The sequence below is a fragment of the Penicillium chrysogenum genome (genome assembly GCF_028827035.1).
Source record: "Penicillium chrysogenum strain IBT 35668 chromosome Unknown utg000001l_segment0_segment0, whole genome shotgun sequence".
NCBI classification, from domain to species: domain Eukaryota; kingdom Fungi; phylum Ascomycota; class Eurotiomycetes; order Eurotiales; family Aspergillaceae; genus Penicillium; species Penicillium chrysogenum.
This window is the reverse complement of record NW_026622749.1, coordinates 1385611-1411236: the sequence shown is the minus strand read 5'-3', so window position 1 is coordinate 1411236 and position 25626 is coordinate 1385611. Positions and strand designations below refer to the sequence as shown.

General features: G+C 49.0%; 10 protein-coding genes across 10 annotated transcripts; 6 read left to right on the top strand and 4 right to left on the bottom strand.

The window, feature by feature from the left end:
- Positions 1-142: 142 nt before the first annotated feature.
- Positions 143-922, bottom strand: N7489_000560 (uncharacterized protein; the record flags this gene model as incomplete). The annotated part of the gene is made up of 1 exon (XM_056706315.1): positions 143-922. One exon carries the CDS (start codon positions 920-922, stop codon positions 143-145), a length of 780 nt encoding a protein of 259 aa, XP_056570617.1.
- Positions 923-2267: 1345 nt separating this feature from the next.
- N7489_000559 (uncharacterized protein) lies at positions 2268-3461 on the bottom strand (the record flags this gene model as incomplete). The annotated part of the gene is made up of 1 exon (XM_056706314.1): positions 2268-3461. The coding sequence occupies one exon, from the start codon at positions 3459-3461 to the stop codon at positions 2268-2270; it is 1194 nt and encodes a 397-aa protein (XP_056570616.1).
- A 936-nt stretch (positions 3462-4397) lies between these two features.
- On the top strand, positions 4398-5434 carry N7489_000558 (uncharacterized protein; the record flags this gene model as incomplete). The annotated part of the gene is made up of 3 exons (XM_056706313.1): positions 4398-4430; positions 4603-5068; positions 5124-5434. 3 exons carry the CDS (start codon positions 4398-4400, stop codon positions 5432-5434), a joined length of 810 nt encoding a protein of 269 aa, XP_056570615.1.
- A 526-nt stretch (positions 5435-5960) lies between these two features.
- On the top strand, positions 5961-7359 carry N7489_000557 (2,3-butanediol dehydrogenase; the record flags this gene model as incomplete). The annotated part of the gene is made up of 6 exons (XM_056706312.1): positions 5961-6162; positions 6213-6461; positions 6542-6598; positions 6667-6998; positions 7074-7146; positions 7232-7359. The coding sequence occupies 6 exons, from the start codon at positions 5961-5963 to the stop codon at positions 7357-7359; spliced, it is 1041 nt and encodes a 346-aa protein (XP_056570614.1).
- A 1352-nt stretch (positions 7360-8711) lies between these two features.
- Positions 8712-9847, top strand: N7489_000556 (glycosyltransferase family protein; the record flags this gene model as incomplete). Its single annotated transcript, XM_056706311.1, has 2 exons — positions 8712-9344; positions 9425-9847. The coding sequence occupies 2 exons, from the start codon at positions 8712-8714 to the stop codon at positions 9845-9847; spliced, it is 1056 nt and encodes a 351-aa protein (XP_056570613.1).
- A 440-nt stretch (positions 9848-10287) lies between these two features.
- N7489_000555 (ANP1/MMN9/VAN1 family protein) lies at positions 10288-11919 on the top strand (the record flags this gene model as incomplete). The annotated part of the gene is made up of 4 exons (XM_056706310.1): positions 10288-10361; positions 10484-11166; positions 11221-11540; positions 11590-11919. The coding sequence occupies 4 exons, from the start codon at positions 10288-10290 to the stop codon at positions 11917-11919; spliced, it is 1407 nt and encodes a 468-aa protein (XP_056570612.1).
- An 838-nt stretch (positions 11920-12757) lies between these two features.
- On the top strand, positions 12758-14192 carry N7489_000554 (putative sister chromatid cohesion protein Dcc1; the record flags this gene model as incomplete). The annotated part of the gene is made up of 4 exons (XM_056706309.1): positions 12758-12876; positions 12995-13746; positions 13818-13984; positions 14040-14192. The coding sequence occupies 4 exons, from the start codon at positions 12758-12760 to the stop codon at positions 14190-14192; spliced, it is 1191 nt and encodes a 396-aa protein (XP_056570611.1).
- Positions 14193-14391: 199 nt separating this feature from the next.
- N7489_000553 (uncharacterized protein) lies at positions 14392-15543 on the bottom strand (the record flags this gene model as incomplete). Its single annotated transcript, XM_056706308.1, has 1 exon — positions 14392-15543. One exon carries the CDS (start codon positions 15541-15543, stop codon positions 14392-14394), a length of 1152 nt encoding a protein of 383 aa, XP_056570610.1.
- A 2229-nt stretch (positions 15544-17772) lies between these two features.
- On the bottom strand, positions 17773-18648 carry N7489_000552 (putative mitotic spindle checkpoint protein (Mad2B); the record flags this gene model as incomplete). The annotated part of the gene is made up of 1 exon (XM_056706307.1): positions 17773-18648. The coding sequence occupies one exon, from the start codon at positions 18646-18648 to the stop codon at positions 17773-17775; it is 876 nt and encodes a 291-aa protein (XP_056570609.1).
- Positions 18649-22090: 3442 nt separating this feature from the next.
- N7489_000551 (uncharacterized protein) lies at positions 22091-25321 on the top strand (the record flags this gene model as incomplete). The annotated part of the gene is made up of 3 exons (XM_056706306.1): positions 22091-22906; positions 22966-23495; positions 23551-25321. The coding sequence occupies 3 exons, from the start codon at positions 22091-22093 to the stop codon at positions 25319-25321; spliced, it is 3117 nt and encodes a 1038-aa protein (XP_056570608.1).
- Between the last annotated feature and the right edge of the window lie 305 nt (positions 25322-25626).

Genomic DNA, 25626 nt, shown 5'->3' with positions numbered 1-25626 from the left:
CTCCTATGCTATATCACCTTGGCTTACGTTGAATAGAGACCGGCTAGCTTGATAAATCAAAGGGATTGCATAGCACTTTCTTCTGTTTTGCTCGTTTCACACGGCCCACCAATCATCCATGAAGCAAATGAGCAATTGACTTTCAACATACCGGGTGAGTCTGCCATTTGACATAAATACCTGCAGCCAACATCTGCTGCCGCGGTGTTTTACCCCCGTCCATTCCAATATCCGGGTCGGCACCGGCTTTAGCAAGCATTCTAATGATGTCCTTATGGCCGATCTCTATAGCTTCCAATAAAGCGGTCTTGCCTGTGGTGGTTCTCTTGTTGACGTCGAGGCGCTTCGATTTCAGCAAGGATTTCACTGTCAGTCGCCGTCTGAGACGAACAGCAAACAATAGTGGAAAATCATCCTTTGGACCGAGATTAGGATCAAGCCTATCCTGCTCTAGGAGGATACGAGCCATGCGATACCGGTCGATGCTGATGCAGCCCCCAAGTGGTGTTTCCCCCTCATTGTCTTGGGCATTGATATCGACCTTGTCTGGCATACGGACAACTTGCTTGGCAAATTTCAGAGCAGTCTGTAGGTGGCCCCTCCTAGCTGCAGCATGCAGTGGTGTGCAACCATCATCGTCACGCTCATCGATCTTGACTCGTCGGTCTGCAAGAAGAATATCAAGCAGAATACTCCGATTAACTGCTCTGACCGAGCTCTCGCTGAATAACATGTGCAAAGGGGTGCAACCGTGCACATCTTTTGCGTTTGGGTCTGCACCTACGTTGAGCAATACCTGCATGATATCAGGTTGATAATAGAAGCATGCTAAATGAAGCGGCGACCACATGTCCGGAAAGGACCCCGCACAATTCGGGTCAGCCCCATGGTCAAGGAGGAGCTTGACATGCCGACACGTCATTTCTGGCTTAAGACGTGGCTTCCACAGCGGTACTTTTTGAATGGCTATGCATAGCAAAGAAGAACCGTCCTTAAAACGATAGTTGGGGTCAGCCCCCCACTTCAAACAGTTTTCGGTGGATCTCCAGTCAGGTTCATCATATCTCCACCAAATGCGATTTCGTAGGACACGTAGGATATATTCGATTAGTCCCCTTAATGCACATCCGAGCAAGCCATCTTTGGAAACTAGGAACTGTATCAACTTGGCATTTTTGTTGCTCACCATGTGAAACAATGGGTCTGTACTCCATGGCGCTGTCTCCGGAACATTAGAGAGTACCCCAATTGCCTTGATGAATGATATTCTCTTATTTCTTCGCAGACTTCGTTCAAATGCGCGCAGGTCCTGCATCCCTCGCTGGCAAAGCCGGCCACTCAAGATGTGATAGAGTCCACGATTTGCTCTACAAAGATTGTACAGCTCGTTGTCTGATAGTTCATGCTCAATAAGCAGCATCAGTTCTGCGGGTAGGTCAAGGATTGATTTCCCCCCAAGTTGTGATCTCCAACATCGCTCCAGTGGCGGCGAGGCTAGACCAACCATCCTTTGAATTGCTTTTTTCACTCGGTACTCCTTCTGTGTCCATATTCCAGGATAGCAGGCAATGCCATTGCTCGACTGAGTGGCTTTGGGAAGGGTAGATCCCGTGTCATAGTTCCGCACAATAAATGTAATCAGAACCCTCTGGTCCGGATGCAAAAGACCAGACCAGGATTTCTCTGCTTGAAGGAAGGCCTCGAGAAGGTGGGCCAAACGGATGGCTTCCGCTGGCAGTTTCGGAAGAACCGGGATATCTGGTTTTGGCATATTTGTTGAGGTACGAAGCAAGAGAGATGGAGAAACCGTGAAGAAGATAGGTGATGATGAATCTATGGAAAGAAGCTGGTATATAAGCCATCAACATGACAAACGGGCAAGCTAGGCAAATGCTCAAAGAGCTCAGTCCGCATACACAGAGACAAACATATACCCTATATGCGTTGCATGTCAACAATATTGCTAGATAGTATTTCTGTGCTTTTTGAAGGCTGTAAAGGTTGCTGAAGGGGTGTCTCAACTTTACGGACAGATTGCCTAGGAGTGGTCATAGTGAGGTAGTAGATGTAGTAGATGATCTAAACACTACCTAGGTAGGTACTATCATTAATTGGTAATTCTTATAATTGTGCTCTAGGGATATTTCGAAATTAAGTTGATCTGGAACTAAACGACTCTAGTGACCATCTAGTAGCAATCCCGGGTCCTAGATCAGTACAGCAATGGAAAGGGAATAAAATCTGGCTAAAATCTCACTCGCCTTTTCCTACTTTCGTCTTCTTCTCTTGCTTGGGCGCATTACCTCAAGATCGATGCCTGCTTGAAATATTGTTTCTCTTGGAGTTAGACCAGTGCTATCTTGCATGTCCAGCTCAGCACCAGCTTGGACTAGCAGTTTGATTATTATTTTTGAAGTTGGCAATGTCAAAGCCAGACGCCCATTGTTGTCTTTCCGGTTCGGGTCGGTTGCCTTTTTGTTTAGTAAACTCCGCACTATCGCTTCCTGACGATTCGAAACGGCAGAAAACAAAGGCAAGTACGCAGTATTACCATTTGGGTCAACGTGGCTCCGCGACAGCAACAGCTTGGCAACTTTTGTGTTTCCACCCTCCACCGAATGATACAGTACCGATTTCCCAAGGACGTCTTGGGAATTGATATCAACATTGGGATTTTTGAGCAATTCTTTCACAAACCAAGCAGAAAGGCTTCCGGTAATGCCGGCAGCAATACTCAACGGCGTACGGCCATTCTCGTCACGCAGGTTGATGTCAATGTCGGGAGCTTGAAGAAGGACATTGAATGTGTCTTTGTAGGAAGGCTGGGATCTAGGACAACAACGGTTTTCCTGGCTTGCCCGAATAGCCACGTGAAGAGGCGTTTCTCCATAGGGACCAACTGCGTTTGCATTGGCACCATGTTTGATCAATTGTCTCACAATAAGTGACTTGCCCATGGAACTGCATAGGGAGACGGCCACATTGAGTGGCGAGGTTTTGTCGGATATGTGGATACACGGGTCAGTCCCGTACTCGAGCGCAAAGTGATCATTATTGACATTTTCTGCTTGCTCTGAAAGACAGTACCTGTTCTGTATATGGATACCAATTTTCTCCATCCCAGGGAACATAGTACGGTTGTCCATCTCCATCCTAGGGAACAATTTCCACGTGGACTCTTTACCCATTCTTTTGGGAACCCTCGAGAGTGCTTCGACTGCCTTTTCGAACATTGCTAGCAAACAGTGGTTTAAGCTCCATTCCAGTGCCTTAAGAGCCATATCTGGTTTTCTCCAGAGCTCACGGCCTATCACGTTGTAAAGACGGCGATTAAGTTGGCACAGTATGGCGAGAAACTTTGCCGGCAACAGAGCTGCAATGCGCTGCAACAATTCGTTGGGCAGATCAAGTATTGATGTTTTGCAGACTTGTTTCTTCCAATCATCAAAAGCATCTGTCATGAAGATTCGATTAGCGTCTATGAGAATGTATTTCGCTGCCTTATGCCCTCGTCCTCTATGGGTCCGCCATGTCTTCGGGAAAGGGAATTGGCTCGACGCGTTCAATGCAAAGTTTCGAATAGTGGAAATAGACACGCCAGAATTGCTGATACTTGTCCGTCCTGGCTCAGAATAATTCATGACGATGAAATTAATCAGATCCACCTCATCGGGCCTGAGCCTGGCTGACCACCGAGGGTTTGAATGAATGTATCCAAAGACACGGCATACTGCTTGGATTGCATTGGTTGTTTCGGGGTCCAATGGAGCAAGAGGGTTTGCATAAATGTGTCTAAAGACACGGCATACTGCTTGGATTGCATTGGTTGTTTTGGGGCCCAATGGAGCAAGATTAGACAACGACATACTGTGAGGAACCGAGTGGGTGCTGGTGGGCGTATGTTTGAGGAAGGTCTTGCTGGCAGATACTGCAATCATACTTAAGGCTGTAGAGCTGATCATCATGCAATAATCTATCTTTACTCTGGTATTGATATCTTGCGGTACGGGTTGTCTTTACGGACTACCATAGTCAGTCTGAGCTTATATGCGAAGTTTGTCGGCATCTGATAGTCCAATCTTATAATGGTCACTGCATCTCAATGGCATCTGTTCAACAGTAAATTAGGGGCTCTTCTTGACAGTCCATAGAGTGCCATCGTGTCTTCTGGTTTTATGCACAATCCCACCTACGCAATCCAAAAGGGGCTTAGATATGTTGTATGTACGGAGTAAATCCAACCCTCATCAGCCTTCCATTGGAAGTGTGTGCACTGACCAAGGGCTTATCCTAAACTGCATTAGCGTGTCTCAGTTATTGTCTGTGATTGGTCAATTGAATGACGCTAAAATGAGTCATGATGAGTCGTGGGGAACAGCCGATAGCCAACCAATCACATGGTGCTTACTGTGGGCCCATGTGGTGCTGCGGTTCATCCCTTGGTCTCCCGATTCTTTTATATGGCCTGGCCTTGTCTTTCATTTTCTTCCTCAGGACACGACTCCGGTAGAGTCGACCTTATTCCCAGTTACCCTAGGGTACCCCCTCATCACCTTCATATTGAGCGTCACGGGTCTGCAAAGGCCCGTCTAAGAAATCCAGCGATGCCGGCCTGCGGATGTTCAAGCGCCGCGGCAGCGATCCAGACCTCCACCTACTGGTTCCAACCCGCCCAGCACCGGCACGCAGGAACGCCATCAAGGGCCTGCTGAATATTCGCCATGGGCGAGTCTTCATCCGTACAGTGATAATGACCTCTTCTCGTCGCTGGCGCCGCCGTTGGAAGGCTTTCCCTCGGCTGTGCCGGTCTGTCAATCCTTCGATACCCTCACGCGCGAGTCGGCACTCTGGGCAGAACCCGATCTGTCCTTTACTGATGCCGACTGGAATTTCATATCTGTGAACCATTCGACGCCATGCCCTCCCGACTATGACGGTGGCGATGTCCCCGTCATGGACCTCGGGTATGGGTCTGTGGCTGCTTTCAATTCTCTTTCGGATTCCGGCTCAATCGAGCACCAAAACTATGTTTCTGCCTCTCTTGCTCCTAGTTCTACCAATTCACTAGGTATGATCATACTCCCCGATCAGGTCAATGGAGTCTAGTTTCTAATGTTTTACAGATGGCCACTCGCATCCTTCCCCTATCTCTCCGTTCCCTGCTCCCGTCTCTACTTCTCTCTCCAGTCCCTCTACCTCCCAAGGCGATGACACTCTAAGTCGTGTTGATTCGTCAAGGGTAGAAAAGCGGAAACTTAACACCCTCGCGGCGCGGAGGTGTCGGCAGAGACGTGTGGATCGAATGAAGGAACTTGAAGCCGAGTTGGAGAAGGTCCGGAAGGAAAGAGATGATTGGCGACTTCGATGTTCAAAGCTCGAAGGTGAAACGGATGCTTTGAAGGGTCTTCTCACTCGCAAGAGCCAGGATACGTAGTTATGTACTCGAAAATTGGAGCTGGTTTCTGAAGTAACGAATTCGATTGTTTTTGGACCCGTCTCTACACATGGTTATCTTTATTCCTTTGTTTTAAAGTCTTGCTATAAGATTTTTATTTTTGGGTGCAGAGATCCCCACCGTCAGACTTGTCCCTCTACATCGGGCACCCCCGCAGAGAAGCCCTCGCCCTAGGTCATGTGCATCAACGTCGGTTGTACATGTCCAGATATGTACGTAGGCATGGGGTGTTTGCCTTTGATCTCTTCCCCTGGTGATTCAGGTGGACGACGCCCCGTGACTATCTTTGCGGGGTTTGGTCAAAGAGATGTTCTCCCCGGTCCAAGACATGCCCAACCGATTGTATCACTCACATTATTGAATTGGAGCCTTTCCTCATTATTCGTGCAACATCCCAGCCTTGGAACCTTTTAATAGAATTACACCTCACTTTACTCCAACTAGCAGACTCTATTCTTCGGTCCGTTCTATAACACTCCAACAGATTACCGGCTGACCAACCATCATGAGAGCTGTGCGATTCCATGGAAGAGGCGATATCCGCGTTGACGAGGTCGAAGAGCCAATCTGTGGTAATGGCCAGGTCAAGGCAAGCTTACCATTGCTGCTCATAACGTTACCCCCGAGGTTGAGTCTTGAGTCTCTAACAAGGAACCTTGGTCTTGACAGATTCGACCTGCCTTTGTCGGATTATGTGGCAGTGGTAAGTAACATGCTCGAAACACACCGTTAGCTAGTCATCCCTAATCCAACCCAGATATCCATGAGTATCTTGCCGGCCCAATGATCGTGCCTGTCACCCCACATCCATTAACCGACGAGAAGCTGCCGACCACTCTGGGCCACGAGTTCAGTGGTACAGTTGAAGAGATCGGGTCAGGGGTTACAGGGTTCAAGGTCGGAGATCGGGTTGTAGTCAAGCCCAACCTCTTCGACGGCACGTGTTCGAACTGTTCATTGGGCATATTCAATTGCTGCGAGAGAGTTGCATTCATCGGGTTCAGCAGTAAGCCATACTCAGGCCTGCGGCCAAGTCCCGATATTGACGGCCACAAGGTCAGGCAGGTGGTCTATCAGACCACATAGTCGTGGACAGCAGACATGCTATTCCGCTACCGGAGTCCATTCCACTCGACATCGGTGGTAAGAATAACGTTTTTCGTTTCAGGGTGTGTTCTACTTGTCTCAGCTCTGACGGCTTGGTGATACAGCCCTGGTGGAACCTCTCGCCGTCGCATGGCACGCTGTAAGCCGCAGCCCTTTGCAGACAAATGACACTGTACTTGTGGTTGGGGCTGGACCAATCGGATTGGCTATCATCCAGGTACTGAAAGTCAAAGGCATTACCTCAATCGTCGCCGTGGAGGTCTCTGAGCGACGACGTGAATTTGCCTTGGCCCTGGGTGCCACCGAGGTCCTTAATCCCGTTGATGTGGATGCGGTTACGCAGATACGTGCCTTGACAAGGGACGCGGGTGCAGATGTTGTATTCGAGTGTTCCGGAGCTCAGGCTGGGCTTGATACTGCGGTCGCGGGTCTTCGGGTGCGTGGGACGATGGTCGTCGTTTCCTTGTGGGAACATAGGCCTACTATCGATACTTTTGCTGTTGTGTTCCAGGAGAAGAATGTCATAGGGGCTGCTCTTTATGATGATGGGGACTTCGAGGCTGTGATGGATGAAATTGCTTCCGGTATGCTCTGCTACTACTCAATTTGCTGTCTTTACTTCCTAATTAGGTATTTGTCCTCTGCTGATTTCTTACTTCTCTGACATAGGTGGTATTCAGCCTCGCCCGATGATCACAAGTAAGATCCGAATGGAGGATGTGGATGTGAGAGGGTTCAAAGCTCTCATCGAAGAAAGAGATAAGCATGTAAAGATCCTGGTCGACATTTCTGCATGAAGCACGCGGTTAGCATATGGGCCTACCTAGGTATCTCTGCGGTGTGCCATCGAGTCGCTAGGTACCGGCTTTGATCTAACCAGGGAATGGTACCTAGGTACAATTAGCAATACATCCAATATTTAACCCATGACCAACAAGATCCAACATAAGATAAGAATCTTGAAATAGGACATTCGGTTGAACCCAGTCTTAATTATCAGTATGCTTCTTACGTAGTTTTTAATGTAACCCTAAGAATTCAGCTAATTCAGTCCAATCCTATATACCAACCAATATAGGGCATAGCTGTTGTATTCAACATAACGAGCAAGCATCACAAGAACAGTGGCGATTCAATCCGGGTTAGCTCCGGTCGGGTGCCATTTATTTATTTTTATTTTTTATTTTTGGGAATTTATTTTGACTTGAAACTCCCATTGTTTTGGTTTTGGCTTTCTTTTCTTTGTTTATGTTTCACGAAACGTTGATGCAGCCTTGCACTATGTCTGGCAATGATTTATTGTACATTTTGATACCTGGATGGTTACTTCTGCAGTAATACGAACGTGGGGTGATCTCAGGGCTCCCCTTGGCTGACTGTGTTAGGGGCCTTCCAAAGTTGGAAAGGCATTGCTGGCAGTGAGGAAAGAGAGTGTTCTTACTCGACGCCAACTAGCCCGGAAAATGTCCCGAATATCGACTATGCAGTACGGAGTACTAGACTCTATTCGAGACATTGCCCAATATTTTAGTTGGGGAACTATCTATGATTGACCGGGAATGAGATTCAAAAGCGGCACAAGTCCCCACGCCAGGCGAACTAACCTACTTCAGTACGAAGTATCGATGTCTTTTTGTTCTAATTTTACGGCATTTTCCGCAGGGGTTCGAAAAGAAAATTTAGTCGTGCCACGCATCAGGCAGGACATATGGAAGATCGTAAGGTTGGCCATTTGTTATTCGACGCTAAGGCAGCACATAGTGTTCGCATCTGATTGATCGAATATCGTCAGATATTTCTGGGAAAACACGCCTCAGCCGTGACCTGAGACATGACACCGCTAATGTCTGATATAATTCATTGGCCTATTCTACTGCATGGATCCATACAGATGGGGTTGGAGAATTTTTAGATTTTAGATACCTTTTAGGTATAACACCTTTATGGTACGCTCTGACGATTTCCTTTTCAGTGATAATTCTGATAATTCCCTTTGTCACGAAATATTCCATTGTCTTCAATCTTCCCTATAAATTGGAATCGGATACTCAGTACTACAAGTGCCCTTTTGACCACTCTTTTTTTTCACTACTGTGCAACCCCTACGTTTATACCCTCGGGGATTCTTGCCTAACAGAAATCCGGCGTCATGAGTACACCACTTACAGGAACAGTCATTATCACTGGTGGAAATGGGTTGTTGGGCTCAGAGATCGCTATTGAGATCGCGAAGAAGCAACCTTTCGTTCATTTATTATTGACGGCACGGGATATAAGGACCGACGATGTCCGCGAACTGATGGGGAAGATCCGCTTGATCGGCCCCAGATCGATCGAGGTTCTCGCTCTTGATCTCACCGATCTAAAATCCGTGGCATCTTTCGCCAAAGCCACCGTCGATCGTGTTCGCTTCAGAGACATTCCGCCTGTGACCAGTCTGATTCACTCTGCTGTCGCTACGTCTTACGCTGTTGATGACCTCACATCAGATGGCTATGACCCGGTGTATCAGACAAACTGTCTATCTCCCTTTTTATTGACCATTGGATTGCTGGAGGCTTTCCGGGCTGGAGATGGTACACCAAAAGGCGGAGCGAAGGTGATCAATATCGGCTGTTCTGCGACATCTTCCGGGAGATTGGACTACTTCGACCGCGACCATGGAAGAAACGGAAGACGACCGGGAACTGCGCTGAGTGCAAAGGAAGGGAATCTTCGTTTCGGGAGTAGCAAGTTAATGGGGAGTGTCGCATTGTATGCATTGAGGCGGAGTTTGATCTGGGTAAGTTGCCATTTTGATCGGGCTTATCTCCCGATTTGCAGTGCAGACTTCTCCAGTTCACTAATAGGACCTAATTATAGACTGGAAATATATCGCTTGACATCTTCACCCTGGATCCAGGGGGTATCACTGGCCAGAGCAATCTGCGGACCGGGGCGCCCATGTCGGTCAGAGTCGCACACCAGACTCGGTCCGGGCTTCGGCCATTCCTGCGCATGGTATCCCGAAGCTCCATGAATAAGGCTAGTGTTCCAGCCAAAGCGATAGCCAGAGTTGCATTCCGCAGTGACACGAGGGAGAAGGGGCAAAAGGAACGCTACTTTATTCTCGATAGCGACTACGAGGCCGCATCCGTCTTGCCGAGCTTGCGCGATGGGGAAAAGGTCAACCAACTATTAATTCAAATGATGCAAATGATTGAAGTGGAAACAAAGGAGATGGATTCTCCTGCTCCTCTTCGACCTCAATTGGGCATGATGTCGCCTCCTACGCTTTCACTATGAGGGGACAAATTTATCTATACATTTTAGCATTGGGGGAATACTTTTGTAAAATTAGCGAAGCCAATTGTCGAAACCAGAGCATTTAATCTGTTACCTACGTTAATCACGCCTAATCATATTATCAAGTACCTATGCCTACCTATGTAGGTAGTTTCATCTACAGGGGACGGTGATTGCAAGCGGAAGACCGGATTTGGTGAAGACCACAACAGTGTGAGACATTGGATCACATCACCCAAGTCTTCCAAGGTTCTTTTGCTTCTTTTGCTTCTTCTGCTTTTCTTTTTTTGTTATTTCAATTCTTCCATAAGACCTTCATTTCTTCTATTCGAGCCTTCTACGCCTGGCCTTTTTAAAACCGGGTCACTAGGGGTCTGGCCGCTACATCAGTTCTTGGCCCCCGACATAAGCGCCTCGACGGCTTGTGACAAGCGCCCGTGATGAACCGACACGTCCTCGAAAAGGGCCACTCTGCCTATCCTAGGGGCTCGGCATTTTCAAATTCACCGAACAGGTAAGCTGACCACCTAGTCTGAACTAAGCAGCTCGCTTCTCATTGTCCGAGTTCGGAGCCCTGTCGTCATGCCAGATCACGGAGCTTGAAATCGAGACTGACTAGTATGTTTCCGCCCCCAGGTTCCAGCCTCGCTCGCAACCTGCACTTCGGAGACGCCGACAGCTTTTCCAGCGCCTCTTCCTCCTTGGCGGTGTGTCACTAGTGTTGTTCCTCTTGATCTTCCCATCTTGGCGCGCCGCCATTCTTCCCTCCATCTCGCTCGGCCTTCTCTCTTACCCCGGAGATCTACACCTACAGACGGTTCGGTACTATGATTTATCTGAAGTGCAAGGAACGGAGAAGGGCTGGGAACGCGGAGAGCGTGTCCTGATGTGCACCCCGCTCCGAGATGCCTCGTCGCACCTCCCGATGTTTTTCTCGCACCTGCGAAACCTCACGTACCCTCACCACCTAATTGATCTGGCATTTCTGGTATCGGACTCTCGGGATGACACTCTAGGCATGCTGTCGCGCATGCTGGAGGATATACAAAATGACGCGGACCCGAAAATGCCCTATGGGGAGATCTCCGTGATCAAGAAGGATTTCGGGCAGAAAGTCCAACAGGACGTGGAAAGTCGACACGGATTCGAGGCGCAGGCCAGCCGACGCAAGCTGATGGCCCAGGCGAGGAATTGGTTACTCAGCGCAACGCTTCGCCCAACCCACAGCTGGGTCTACTGGAGAGATGCAGACGTGGAGACTGCTCCGTTCACAATCATTGAGGATCTAATGCGGCACAACAAGGATGTCACAGTCCCGAGTGAGTGGTGACTATTGCTTGGGCGTTGGGACCTATACTAACTGGCGTCTGTAGATGTTTGGCGACCGCTTCCAGATTGGCTTGGTGGAGAGCAGCCGTACGATCTGAACTCCTGGCAAGAATCTGAGACTGCATTGGCGCTTGCGGATAGCTTGGACGAGGATGCCGTCATTGTGGAAGGATACGCTGAGTACGCTACATGGAGACCTCACCTTGCATACCTCCGCGATCCCTACGGCGACCCAGACATGGAAATGGAGCTGGACGGGATCGGAGGCGTCAGTATCCTGGCCAAGGCCCGGGTATTCCGTGCTGGTGTGCACTTCCCAGCCTTCAGTTTCGAGAAGCATGCCGAGACGGAAGGGTTTGGCAAGGTAAGACAGTAAACAACGCGGCGGTATTGCAATTGCTAATGTTTTCTAGATGGCTAAACGGATGAAGTTCTCTGTGATTGGACTGCCACATTATACTATCTGGCATTTATACGAACCCAGTGTCGATGATCTCCGGCATATGGAAGAAATGGAGGTGGAGCGACTGGCTCGCGAAAAAGAAGAACAACAGCGAGCCGAGCAAAAAGACAACACCCAGTCCAAGTCCCTGGTTGATGATCAGAATGTGGATGGGGAAGAGGTACAAGGCTCTGCTGAAGGCCCGGCCGGCCAGCCTATGAAAGATGCCATGGATTCTACTCAGGGACACTTGAAAGCCCAAGCTGAGAGAGTCGACGAAGCAGAGAAAGCCAAATCATGATCCTCGACTGGCTTCCCGTCGCCCGATCTTCCCTATAAACGGGCCGATTCTTTGATCCAGCCGGCTGGATTACGCATTGCATTCTCACATGCTACTTGAATGTCTCATTTCCCTGTCTGGGAAGACCATTTGTCTGTTTACATTAGGGCGTATTCATGCCCGTGCCCTGCGAGTGTAGGAGCTTTGCTTTTCTTTCTTGTTCCGTTCTTGCATATGTTTTTTTATATCTGTTGGGGACATTTCTCTTTTTCACGGCGTCACAACGAAACATAATGGTTGGCGTATCATGGAAAGCAATAATTTGGCCATTCAAAAAAAAAACATTGAAGATTCAATTTCAATGTATTCTCTGCAAGAAACAAGAATAGGCGACCTCCTATGCGGCCTCGGTCCTTGACGATGTAGTTCTAATCTTTATGTGGCTTAAGGTGATATAACGGACTTTACATTCAAAATTGTTCTCCCAGGTCCTTTTAGATTTCTTTTCAGATGCCTTATATCTTTTCTTCACGTGTTTCATCCTCTTATTGGTGTTGTAGCTAGAAGTACAGAAGTATTAGCCGCCAAATGTAGAATATGTGTGGTGAAAGAGGTGCAGCATATGCAGAACATGCAGACGGTGTAATATATGGCTTTCAAATTGGCCCTTTAATGTAACTACAACATAAAAGACCCTCCAATCCCCCCGTGGCTAATATGTCCACATTCGGATGAAGCCGAACACCTCTTAGGCGGTGGTCCGTGTGTCTCCACTTCGCGTCAACGCGTCCGAACGTGGATGCTTCATTTCCCCGATTCTGATTTTGCTACTTGCATACTATACACATTGTAACCTGCAATGTCTACTCAAGACTCGCACAGTATTCTTTTCACACACACCCGCCCCCAGGAAGGGTTCCGGTTACTGGAACTTACCCCAGAGCTGGAAGAACTATTGACATCGAAAGATGCACCTGTGTAAGTTGACGCAATGAAGAGGGGTGCCAGCAGACTGGAAGCAACTCGCGCACTTCTATGCTCAAAATAAACTCCTCCCATCCCAACTTGGTAGCCCTCGACTAACGACTCCCACCAGCCTCGAACTCAAGTCGCCCTCTACAGCCCTCGCACAAGCAGTAGTTGACCCCACTGCCCACGACTACGTCAACCTATGCACACCAACACAAACCTACCGCATCCGCCAAGTGCAATCCTCAAACTCCCTGCACGTCCTCCGCCCAAGCCGCGGCGAGATCTCCCAAGCAGATATCAAAGTCGTTGAAGAAGAAGCCGGCGAAAGCGGCGCATTGAACCTCCCAGATGAAGCCGTAACGGCCATTGCGAAGTGTTCATCGACGCTGGAACTGCACGTCCCGCCGGGAGGGTTCTCAGCCATTCTGTTCCTGGAGAAGAGTCTGCGGCTGTACGATCGGCGCAGTGACGATGACGGGGACATAGCGATGGGCGGTTCTGCTGACTCCACGGGCCCGCTGGGGCCCAAGGAGATGCGTACGGCCAGAGAGAATGTGTGTCAGGATATCCCTGTGTCAACGGCGCAGTGCGAGCAGGGCTGGATGGAGCTTTGTGCGTTTGTGGATGGGGCTGAGGGGGTGGCATGTTGGAGGCCCTCCGCGCGGTCTCGGTTGGCTGTTTGGAAGCGGTTAGTCGAGGGTGCTGTTTTACAGGGCATTGATCTTGAGAAGCAGTTTCTTGTTGGGGACTTGTGGAAGTCTGTTTTGGACGATGATGAGGAGATGGAGCCGCCGTTCCCACGTGCGTTGCTGGAGGCTGTTGTGAGGCGTATCTGTATCGCGGATGAGCGGCCGCCTTTGGCGGAGGACATAAAATGTGAGTTGAAAATGGACGGTGGGAGTGGTTGCAGGTATTGGGCTTGCTAATGATTCCGTGCCGTTTTCTAGGGGCGAGCTTTGATAAGGTTGAATGTACACAATGGGTTGGGGAGACATACTTGGCTGCCACTGCCCCGGCTGCATCGTCTGCTATTGGAAGAAGTGAATTTCTGCGCGCGTGGAAGGACTGTCTGCCTGAGACATGGAGAGGAGAGGCAACGCTGTCAAGGTTACCGGTAACTTGACCTTTCCCCGCATGAGCTACGGCGCAATAGCTGATTTTGACGACAGAATGGCTGCTACAACAGTCCTGACCCTACAACTATCTGCTTTGTTGAACCGTCCCAACGACAGCTAACCAACAAAGCTGCCTCTGCACCAGCCACAGCCGCGAAGGCTAAGAATACCAGAAATTGGCATGAACTGCTTAAAGGCCGCCGTTGATTGAAAAAGAAAGAAATAAAAAGCTAACGCAATTGCTGCGTAAGATGCAATGGCATCTAATCTATGATGCACGCGTATCTAGAAGCATCAGGATCATATCTGCCGCCCAAACTCGCCTCAGTCCCGCGCTTCCAGAAAAGGGAAGAATCACGAGCAAAAAGAAACAAACTCTCGAAATGATGCTCTAACGAATGAATGTTTAGCACCAAGTGTACTTCTCATTCAACCACCACTCCACATCCTTGCCCAATCCTTGCTCCTCGCCAGTCCACCGTAAACTGGCGATGCTCTCCTTTTCGCGGTGCACGAGCTCAGCCTTCGGGTCCACCAATGCCACAGCCTTCTGCAAAAGAGGAGTAGGGTTCCAGAATTCAACCTTGCTCATGTTCCATTCGTGCGCCTCTTGTTGTGCTCGCCGGAGGATAGCAGCCATAGCCTGGACAGTGGCCTGCTCCTCCGCCGGAGACGCGGGGTCGTCGTACACCCACCGAAGAATATAGAGGACATTATCCTCGGGTCTCTCGCCGAAGTTCCGATTCCAAGCGCAGTACACGCGAGCCTGGTCATCACCAGCGCCCTTGACTACAGGGGAGGAGCGTTCGGAGAACAAGTTTTCGGCATAGAACTCCTCTCGAGCCCAATGCCAGACAAAGTGGTCAAAGTTAGGCAAAATGGCAATCTTAGCACCGCTTGCCTTCTGCGACGCCAGACACATCTGCTCGCGCAGCTTGGCAAGTACAGTCTCGCTGCACAAACACTTGTGAACATCCTCAGCAAATAGATCCCTCGTAACAGCCTTCTCCAGCGCACCCGTAGCAGCCGGTAAAGACATATGGGAAGACGAGAACGGCCGCCACCCGAATTGAGCGTAGAACTTCTTCCCGATATCCGAGAAAAGCACCGTAAACAGCGACTTCCGCCGTGGCTCTTTCTCCATTTCCCACGTCTCGAGTTTAGTGCTCAGCTCTTCCAGCATCCGCTTTGCGTACCCTTTCCCGCGGAAATCAGGCCGGCAGTACACACTCCCCACGCCGTACGTAGAAACTTTCTCCACCTGCCCGTTATGCGCGAGCAGCGCTGTCTTTCTATACGACTCGCACGAGCTGAGGATTGTGCGCTCGTCCTCGGGCTCGTTGCGGTCCACTAGGATCCAGCAGGTTAGGCCATCGCGTGTCAGGCGTTGTTGGAGGAGATGGTTCTCGCGCTCTATATATGTTTCCACGTCTAGGGGCCCTTTCCAGGCGACGCTGTTCAACTTGATTGAGGCAATGCGCTCTGAGGCTGTGGCTGGGACCAGGATCAGGTCTGGAGATTCCCCTGCGGGGAGGGATGGGATCTCTGCGGCAATCATGTCGAGTTGAGCAGAGTTGAAGTATATGAATTGTTGAAGTTGGGGGAAGACGGGAAACCAAGGGCAGGTGCGGAGATATAAGAAAGAGAAATCCGGGGTTAAAGTCCAAAGTTAAAGATGTTCGTTCCGAAGACAAAAAAAGATCAAAACTAAGCCGTGGACCGACGGGGCCCCGATGCCATAATATACTGATCATTTCTAACTTTCTATTCCCAAGATAACCGGTCACACGAACATAGTACCTAGGTATGTCCGATCTAAATCACTACAATTGGACCAACCACACCCAATCCATACCTCCTATCCCCTCACTTTGCATTCCGCATCATGATCCGGGCCGGATCCGCCTGCCTTCTACGTTCAAAGTCAAAATAAAGACGTGTTTCTCTTTGTCACTGGTCCCGAAGCAAAGCGATGGCAAGCGATGTTGCATTGCGTTAGTCCTTATAGGCCCTTGACGTAAGAGCCGGTCTTTTGCCTCTCGCGGAGGGTTTTGGCGGGTCATGTGAGCCTTGGCGATTATGTCATTGTATTTATTTATTAACGCGTGTACGGACCTGTGTTGATCTTCATTTTATTTAATATTGCAAGTCTGACGTTCTATATATATGGAATGAAGCTTTTATGCTGTGTGGCGGGGGATTTGACCTCACGCGACCATTTTTATACATACTACTTTCCTTTAGTAGACGTCTGAACTACATACATACCAATAGACTTATGTACTGCCGTAGTAATTTTCCCGAACCAAGCAGTCTTCTAGTTCTACCAACATTGGAATTTGGACTTTATAGAAGGACTCGATCTTGAATGTTTTCAACAATATAAAGATTACCTCCCAACCATCACACGACCCCTGGCTACCTACGTATCCATCAAACATCAACACAACTGGTTGTTCACGCATCACGATTTGACTTGGTACGGGAATTTAGACAGGCAGTTCAAAGCCCTGTCGAATGGCGTGGGTAGCGTATGTCAGCTAGCATAGGGCTGGTTGAATTTCCATTTGTGCACTCCATGCTTGTGTCCTTTCGAATAACCCCACTAGTTCTCGTGGCACTAATATCGGTTTAATCTACATGTACTCCCGCACCCTCGAGCATGCATGTACGCATGCACCTCTAGTTGGAAAGTGTCTCTCGTAGTAGACGATTCAGATAGCTGCATTCAAACGCCTTTGCCAGATTCCTCTTGTTAAAATGTTTGCTCAGTCTCACCTTTGGACAGTAGCTCCCTCTCTCTTGGCTTTCACCACACAAGAAGATAACGGTCTTTCGGGTATAGACAAAGCACAAGAGCATAGCTCGCTAGAGTTCGCTTTTCAACAGCATCCATTAACCTAAACTGGATATCCTGCTAGCACGCTTACATACCTAAGTAGTCACCCCCCGAAGGCTTAGGCGGCCTATTTTCATCAGCCAGGTCCAGGATGTTCAGTAGAAGAGCACCGAACATAGACAGAGGAGGTGAAATGTAAATCAGATGACACAGAGAACCCAAAATCAGATAAAACTTCGTGACACAACAGACATTATGGCATTATGTACCTCCATTTCGGACGGAATCATTGTCACTGGGCTCATCAGCGTAAGAGCAGACACGGAAAACGCAAAAACATAACAAGACGACATTGGGAACTAGTTGCTAGTATAGTTGAATTGGCTAGAAAAGAGGATCATGTAGTTGATTTCAACAAAAGAGACGAATGAAATACAACGGGAAAATGGGAGATGGTATGAAAAAAAAAGGCCGGACCGCAGCAATAAAGATCAGCGAGGAGAAAGAACCCAAGGGATCAAGCAAGATGCAAAATGAGGTGAACGAAAAGCTATAAAAAAAAAGCCCAGTGGCAAATAAGAAAAGAAGGATGGAGAAGGAGCGTCATGAAAGTGAGAATGAGAAGAAGAGCATGGGGAGAAGAATGAGCACTTGGGAATGAAGTACCAAAAAAGGAAAGATATGAACCTGATCTATGTAAGTAAATGCCATGTGAGTCCCAAAAGTCGTCCGCTCCCCGTTTTATGTATTTGCGCCACTTGCGGACGGCAATTCCAGAATTTCCTTCGTCCATCATGTATGTTCGATCATTGGTCACGCTAAATCAAGAATGAGACAGAATTTGGGTGTGGACAGGGGGGTAAAAAAAGATAGGAAAGATGAAAAGAGATAAAAAACAAAAAAACATGATTTCCCCCAAGGCCTGAAATAGGATCGGAAATTTCGAGGTCATGGTGGCTGCTCTGAGTCCACCGGTTCGTTAAATTTCTGTCGTGCCTCTTCTACCCACAGCTCCAACCGAAGCTCGCCGGCTTCAACACGTCGTACGGGTACTGTTTTGGCACGGCCATTCGAGACCCTGGGGGGCGCTTGCTGGGGCTCGCCGTTCCGCAGCTTAGAGACGGAAAATGGCGCAGTGCATGATCGTAGGTGCACCTTGCCCGGTTCCGCCACAATCCAGGTTTGTTCTTCCTTGGTAGTCCCCGCCGGTGGTAAAGCATCTTCCCGCACTTCAATGCAGACAGTGAAACTGAACTCGTCATCGCGTGGAAGTGGAGTCAATCGGGCACAGGCTGAAGCGAGTCTCGCTAGACATGCTCGAAATTGTGCCTCGAGATCGACCGAGGTTGGTGCGGGCCCCCGGTCTGAGACAGGGGCACCTGGATTAGATGAATCTTCATTTCTGTCTTCAAATGTGGTATTCACCTCTCCCGCAGGCGCACGCGGGAAGCCCGACAGATCAAAGGCATATCGTTCGAGGGGCTGATTTGTGCGAAGAGATGAAATGATGATACTGACTGCGGTGATTGTGCCTTTGAGAATCTCCGTTCCGACTGCGATTGAAGCATCGTTGATGTAGTCACAGACTTTTGGGTGACGGGATTGTCGGACGGGATAGTTGTATGCCCGCACAGGAAGGAAGGTCGCGCGCGGATAGACGGAGCGCAGAAATAGGATTTGATGGACGGAGACGGTGAGGAAATTGGTGAAGGAGGCCGCTAGCGCTGACTGATTTGTAGGCAGCGATTTGGTAGCAGGGACCGGGGCGGAGAAAGTGGTCATGGTGGTGGTAGTGGTACTACTGCTCTCACTGGCAATCGGCATTGCCGTCAAACGATTCGGTATCGTTTCCGCGGTGAGGGTGGTCTTGACGAAGTCTCGAAGAATCTGAATGATGTTCCACCCTAAAGCTAATCATCGCTCTACCTTTCTAAGCCATCGGTCAACGTCACGTCCAATAAATTTTCCAGGTGTTGTTTATGTTTTGGAACCGGTCAAAGTTTTTTGGGTCCCCCGATACTCCGGCCAGCGAGGCGGCGGGTCACGATGATCCGCAGGATAAGATGGCTGATGAGATCAGGGTGAGTAGAGCGACAAAATATAGTCACTCGACGCGGCATGGAAGCGAGGTCTATGAGGGGCAAAGATGGTTGGGTATATAGGGCGTGGAGGAGGGGGTTGTTTGTGTCAAGGAAATCCGAAACGTACGCTTGGGTGGACAAAACGACAAGTAGAAGCAAGCCTCAGAGCATGAGGGATAGAAAGACCATATAATTCCCGAGTGACGATCCCAAGTGCAAGAGAGTGATCACTTTTTTTTTTTTAGATTTAAGAACCCTTGGGGAGGGGAATTCGAGGAGGGGCGTTAAAGCGAAGGAAAGGAGGGGAAGTTTTGAGAGACGGTAACCCTCGAGGGAATGTTTTTTTAGGGGAAAAGAGGGCTGGGCCCAAGTTGGAAAATAATGAGGAAAGAAAAGAGGTTATAGAGATGAATCGATGGGATGTACCTCACACTCTCTCATCGAGGGGAAAAGCAGAAGAAAGGCGGACAAGGCGGACGTAAGTTGGTTGGAAGGGTCACGGTTTATGTCACGTGCAACATGGGTTTGCAGAATCCCATTTCTTCGATTTACTTCGTTTCTTTGATGCTATTTGTTTTTCTCATCTATTACAATTTCTATCTCGAACTTTTTGATATTTTTTTAGTCAAGGTCTTGTGTAGTACCTAGGTAGTTTAGCACGGCAGAGATGGTAGTAAAGTTGGAGGGAAAAGCAGAAACAGAAAAAGAAAAAGAAAAATACAGTGTACAGTGTACAGTATACAGTATACGGTTTCCAGTATTATGCCATATTTGTATGGAGAAAAGAAGGGCACACAGTTTTTCGCCTCTCTTTTTCTTCCCCACTGTGCACTGGTGGATGGGTACTCTATAAGAGGGACGATCATCGGTGGGAAAAAAAAGGGCAGGGAAAATACATAGTGTATCTAAAATATATAAAAACCGTCTACCATGGAATCAGAGTGAAGACCCAACGGGATATAGCCGAGCTGAATTCAAATGTTTGGTTATATGTGTTCCGGTACTTTACCTACCAAGCTTCGAAGATTACAGGGGATTTTATATGAACCACATTACATACATATGTATATAACATATAACATAACCTGGATAGGTATACATAGTAGATTAGACCATGTATGTTACATATTTACAGTTCTTACACCTTTTACATGTCTACCTGGGTAATTTGTATGGTATACATCAATGTACATAGTAGGAAACTACCGGAGGTATCAATGAGGTACCGGGTACACTGTACTGCATCATACGCCTATCCACTCTCTCCAGTAAAGATGCAGTACGCACCATCTGGCTTACCCGATGATCTTCCTACACTGACGGCAGTGGCGGTCATAAGACCAGCGTGCACTTTCCCGAGATCATTTTTGCTTTCTACTTGGAAAAGCCATGCAGGTTCAAACGTATCCTTCATGTACTAGATTATCAATCTTTTCCATCTGTTTCTACAATGTCCATGATTGTACTCCGTAGCTCTTTACCCTTTACGGAGCTTGAGGAGGGGTATATGTGCATAAGTACGGTATACTAGACTCTCTAGGGCTGCACTATATAATCGTTACTATTGGTATACCCCTCTTAACGTACTGCGTTTTATCTATTCTGGATCCTGGTCTTATTAATATTATTTTCCATATTATTTTCCTAGCGTGACCGTGTAACTTCCAAATCATAGTTTCCACAAAATGACACCGAGTCGGCTCAGTGGAACTCCCATCTTTTCCGAAGGACCACCCAATAAGATCAACTAAAAAGATCAGAACCTGGATCTTAGAAGCTCGAGCCAGTTCAACCGGACCATGCAGTCAGCTGCATATATGGTGCAGGTCCTGAAATGGTAAAAGGCAAACCGCTACTCTGTACTCAGTATTGGATCCTTAATGGGCTATCTGACCTCGGCGGAGGTCTGATCTCCGGAGGTTCCTGGCATTACACTAGTTCGGGGGATCGTGTGACCTATCTCGAGATGCCATTGGAGAGAAGAACATTGAGCTTGTCATCGAGATTTAAGCGTCAAAAGAATCGCTGGTGCTCTTTCGCTGTCCCCTACAATATACCTTCTAAAACTCAGCCAAAAGTACATATGTAAGGAACAAGAAAGCCTAAAATGTGGCGTTGGAGGACCCGTATCAATAAATTTCTGTTTTTCCCACACCGTCCATTCTATTTGACTTTGATCCTTAACATGCCTTTCTGCGTGGGTGCTAGCGCAGATCGGAGTGATCTCCCGTTTCCAAGACGAATCGGCCACGTCTAATTTTGAGGCTAAACATTTGCTCGGATTTATTTTTAGTCGGCAATGAAGGTGTCCACTGTGAATGAGCCCACGTACCTGTGTAGGTACAACACTTAGCGCGAGGATTAGAGATCTAAGATACAACCTTGGAATTGTATTTGTCGAACTACAAAGGAAGTTGAGTTTATCCCCGTAACGTAGGCACGCTTGATGTACACCTTGGCCTCCTAGGACTCGAAGCATTTTCATATTATGTGGGCTGCTATGTATGGATATAGAAATATAATGATCTACAGCAAGAGTAGTCGGTCATATATGCGACCTCCTTGACGACGGACCTTAATAACCTGACTCCAAGATAACCCCGGGGTATTAGGGATGTTATATCAATGTAGATAACACCCATACGTCTTTTATTTTGGATATCCCTTTTCAATTCTCTGTTTAGATATCTCTTTTTCAAATGTCTTCATTCCTTCTCAGTGTCATGGGTTCGAAGGTAATAACCAGCAATAAGTGTTACTAGGAAAACTGGAATAATATCAGGGAGTTTGTACATAGACTTCCCGATCTACAATGTACGAAGGCAGTAAAACGTACTGTATAACCAGGGACCCAAGGACAAGGCGAATCATATAAATAATGATGTGTACCCGTAGATGATCAACACACACGAGTAATTGGAACCAAATCATAAATAGAATATAAAGAAGAAGCTTGCCCAGGTGGGATACGATGAAATTTGCGGCGGTATACAATTGTACGCCCGACCGCCTTCGAACTGCCCCTCCTCCGCGTCTCTCTTATCTGTCGGCGCGCAAAACAGTGGATTCTCAATACTTCGTGACTGAGATCCATTGGCTTCGAGGCTTTTCTCCTTCTCTCCTTCATATCTTGGTGATCTGCCCCCCGAACCACAAGTAGCCTCATTGATTACAGTCCGCTCGCCATGGAGCAAGAACTCCTGTCGCTCCTGGCAGACACCCAGTCGCCAAAGGCCGACACTAGAAGAGCCGCAGAGTCCCAACTGGGAAACCTTTATGCCCACGATTCCTTCGCAATTTCACTCACAGCAATCGCCTCGCACGAATCAGTTCCGGTCAACCTACGCCAGTCTGCCCTCTCAGTCTTGCGGACCTTCATTGCCGCCGCCTGGTCCCCGATTCTCGACGAATTCAAAGGGCAAATCCTCATCAACGATGCGAACAAAGCCAACGTCCGCCAGGCGCTATTGATACTCGCGACAAATGATACACCCGAGCGCAAGGTGAAGAACTCTGCAAGTTACGCTGTCAGCAAGATTGCCAGTGCCGACTTCCCGGACGACTGGCCCGAGCTGCTCCCTTCATTGCTCCGTATAATCAATGACTCCGCCAGTACCGATGGCCAGATGCACGGTGCACTGAAGGTTCTTTTGGATCTTGTCGATACAGGGTTCAGTGAGGAACAGTTCTTCAATGTCGCCCGCGATCTCGTTTCGTCCCTTTTCGCTGTGGCTACCGCCGAGTCCAGACGGCCAATGCTGCGCGCTCTGGCTGTCGCAGTCTTCCGTTCCTGTTTTGATACCCTGGAAATGGTCTTAGAACAACACAAGACGGCCATTCAGCAGTTCATGGATGAAGTGCTCAGTGGATGGTCGCCGTTCTTCGACACAGCTTTAAAGGCACCCCTGCCCCAGCCACCTAGCGAGGAAGAAGAGCACAAACAAGGGGAAATTGCCTCGCAGTGGAGAGGAATTGTTGGATTAAAGTTGCAAATCGTCAAGGTATGTGGTGCTTCATCTTGGTCTTGCCGGGCTGTTGCTGACATGATTTTTGGTCGTAGACTCTTATGAAAATCCGCATGGTGTTCCCTTCCCTTTTGACCGCACAAAGCCCGCTTTTCTTTTCAACAGTCTGGACAGAACTCACCAACGCATTACCAATCTACCAGAATTTCTACATTGAGGAAGAGAGACAGAGTCGTTTGGAGGATGCGGACGGACTTCCCCACTCACTTGATTTCCTCGTTTTGGAGGAGCTCGATATCATCCAGGCTCTCTTGAAGGCACCTCCGGTAAAGGCAGAGCTGCAGCAGCAACTCCAAAATGCAGGTGCGACTGCCAGCACGTCTAGCTGGCTTCCGGAAATTATGAAGCTCGCCAGTTCCTATGCACAGATTACAACAGAGGAGGAGGCTCTATGGGAGATTGACGTGAACCTTTTCCTCTCGGAGGAGACTTCTGTCACGGCCAACTATACTCCTCGAACTTGCAGCGGAGATCTAGCCGTCAAGGCTGGTGAATGGCTGAAGGGTACAGCTGCCGAGGGTCTCCTGGCCTACATGAACACCATATTTGCTGATTCGTCTGTTTCGTGAGTATCGCTCTATATCTTGGCTGTGGAATTATACTGACCATGATGCAAATAGATGGAAGTCACGGGAAGCCTCTCTGTACATTCTCAACTGCTTGCTTCGAGACTTTGGCGAAGTGGACCAAGAGATCTCATCTGAGCTGGCATCCCACTTCACCCAATTCGTGCAATATGCGACCCAGCAAGAACAGGAGCTCTTACGCGCTCGGGGTTACCTTGTGGCTGGTGCTTTGTCTAAGGTCGCCGGCGAGTCATTCCAACAGACCACATCATCTTATTTGGAGGCTACTTTGAAGGCGATCGCTGAAGACCCTGCCGAGGTGGTCCAAGTGGCCTGCATTCGGGTGCTACAAGATCTGATGCCCGCCCTGCCAACGGGCTTGGCCCGCCCATTCCAGCCTGCAGTGATTGCGGCCATTTCAGAATTCATCTCTGCACACGACCTTCGTGAACAAACTGACTCTGATGATCTCAAGGTTACACTGGCGGAAACCCTCCGGGACACTATTATGGCCGATACTAGTGTGATTCTATCGTCTACTGCCATTGACGTGTTGTTCAACATTGCTAGTAGTGGGGCCGAAAACTTCCAGTTAACCATGACTGTCACAGAAGCATTTGAAGATATTGTGGACCGCATTACGGACAGTGGCCCTGATTCTTACATGCGTCTTTGTGAGAAGGTGCTTCCCTCGTTGATGGGAGCGATTGATGTGGGCAACTTGACTGAAGAGAATGCTTTGACAAACTTCGCAGCCGATCTTCTTCGCGCCCTGGCCGAGCGGAGCCCCGAGCCGATGCCCGCTGGTTTCGTGGAGACGGTGATGCCAAAGTTGAACCGCCTGCTGCTGGGCTCTGATGAGGCCGAATTGATCCGGCCCGCCACGGAGGCCGTGCGACACATGCTCTCTCACGACTTTGCGCAGTTTGTTGTCTGGCGTGATCCTCAATCTGGAAAGGAAGCACTTGAAGTTGTTTTGGTCATCATTGACCGCCTGCTGGGCCCGGCCGTCGATGACAACGCAGCCACAGAGGTCGGTCAGCTAGCGGCAGAGTTGGTTGAACGGGCCGGCTCCGAGCGCCTTGGTCCCTACCTACCGCAGCTCCTGCAAGCCGTGGCGCAGCGACTGGCGACAGCACAGCAAGCGCAATTCATCCAAAGTCTCATCCTCGTATTCGCACGACTCACTCTCATCAGCGCACGCGAGGTAGTCGACTTCCTGGCCCAAGTCAACCTGGGCGGCCAGAGTGGACTCGCCGTGGTCCTGAGCAAGTGGCTCGAGAACTCCGTCAACTTCGCCGGCTATGATGAGATCAAACAGAACATCTTCGCCCTGGCACGACTATACGAGCTCGCTGACCCACGTGTGGCCGAAGTACCCGTCAAAGGTGACCTCATTATCCAGGACACCGGCCGAATCAAGACCCGCTCGCAGGCGCGCAAGAACCCAGACCAATTCACGACGGTGCCCGCACCCCTGAAGATCGTCAAGGTTCTGGTCGAAGAGCTGGGTGCAGCTTCTGGCAACAAGGAAATCGATGCCGCCACCGCGGCAGCCCTGGATGATGCTGACAGCGAGGACGGCGATGACGACTGGGAGGATATCCCCAGCCAGGTCCTGGACCTCGGTATTGGAGCCACAAAACAGGGGCTGATGAGCTTCGGCGAGGGCGGCTCCGAGAGTGTCTTCGGAGTGCGTCGCCGAGACGATGAAACGCAGGGCTTCCTGGTAGATTTCTTCCGACAGGCCTCCACGCAACCTGGTTTCCAAGAATTGTATGCGGCACTGACTCCGGATGAACAAGCTAAGCTGCAGAGTCTGTGAGTGGAGCTGGGTGAAACATTATTCGAGGCTATCGTTACGAGTACGCCCAGGTTATTAATGGTTTGATGCATGGATGCCAATAAGACATACAATAACTTATGTCTGTCGCTTGTACAGAGTGAAAACACTTTTTTCTTTTCCTTTCTTTTTTTACCTTTCTTGCTACCTGTTTAGTACCGTACGTAGAATGACCATCCTTGTACCTAGTAGAGGACCCTGGCAGCTTCTGGCCTGGACCGAATTGGGGCTGTCCACAAATGCGAGTTCTTTGTTTGCACTCCCTGTACGGAGTACTCCGGACTCCG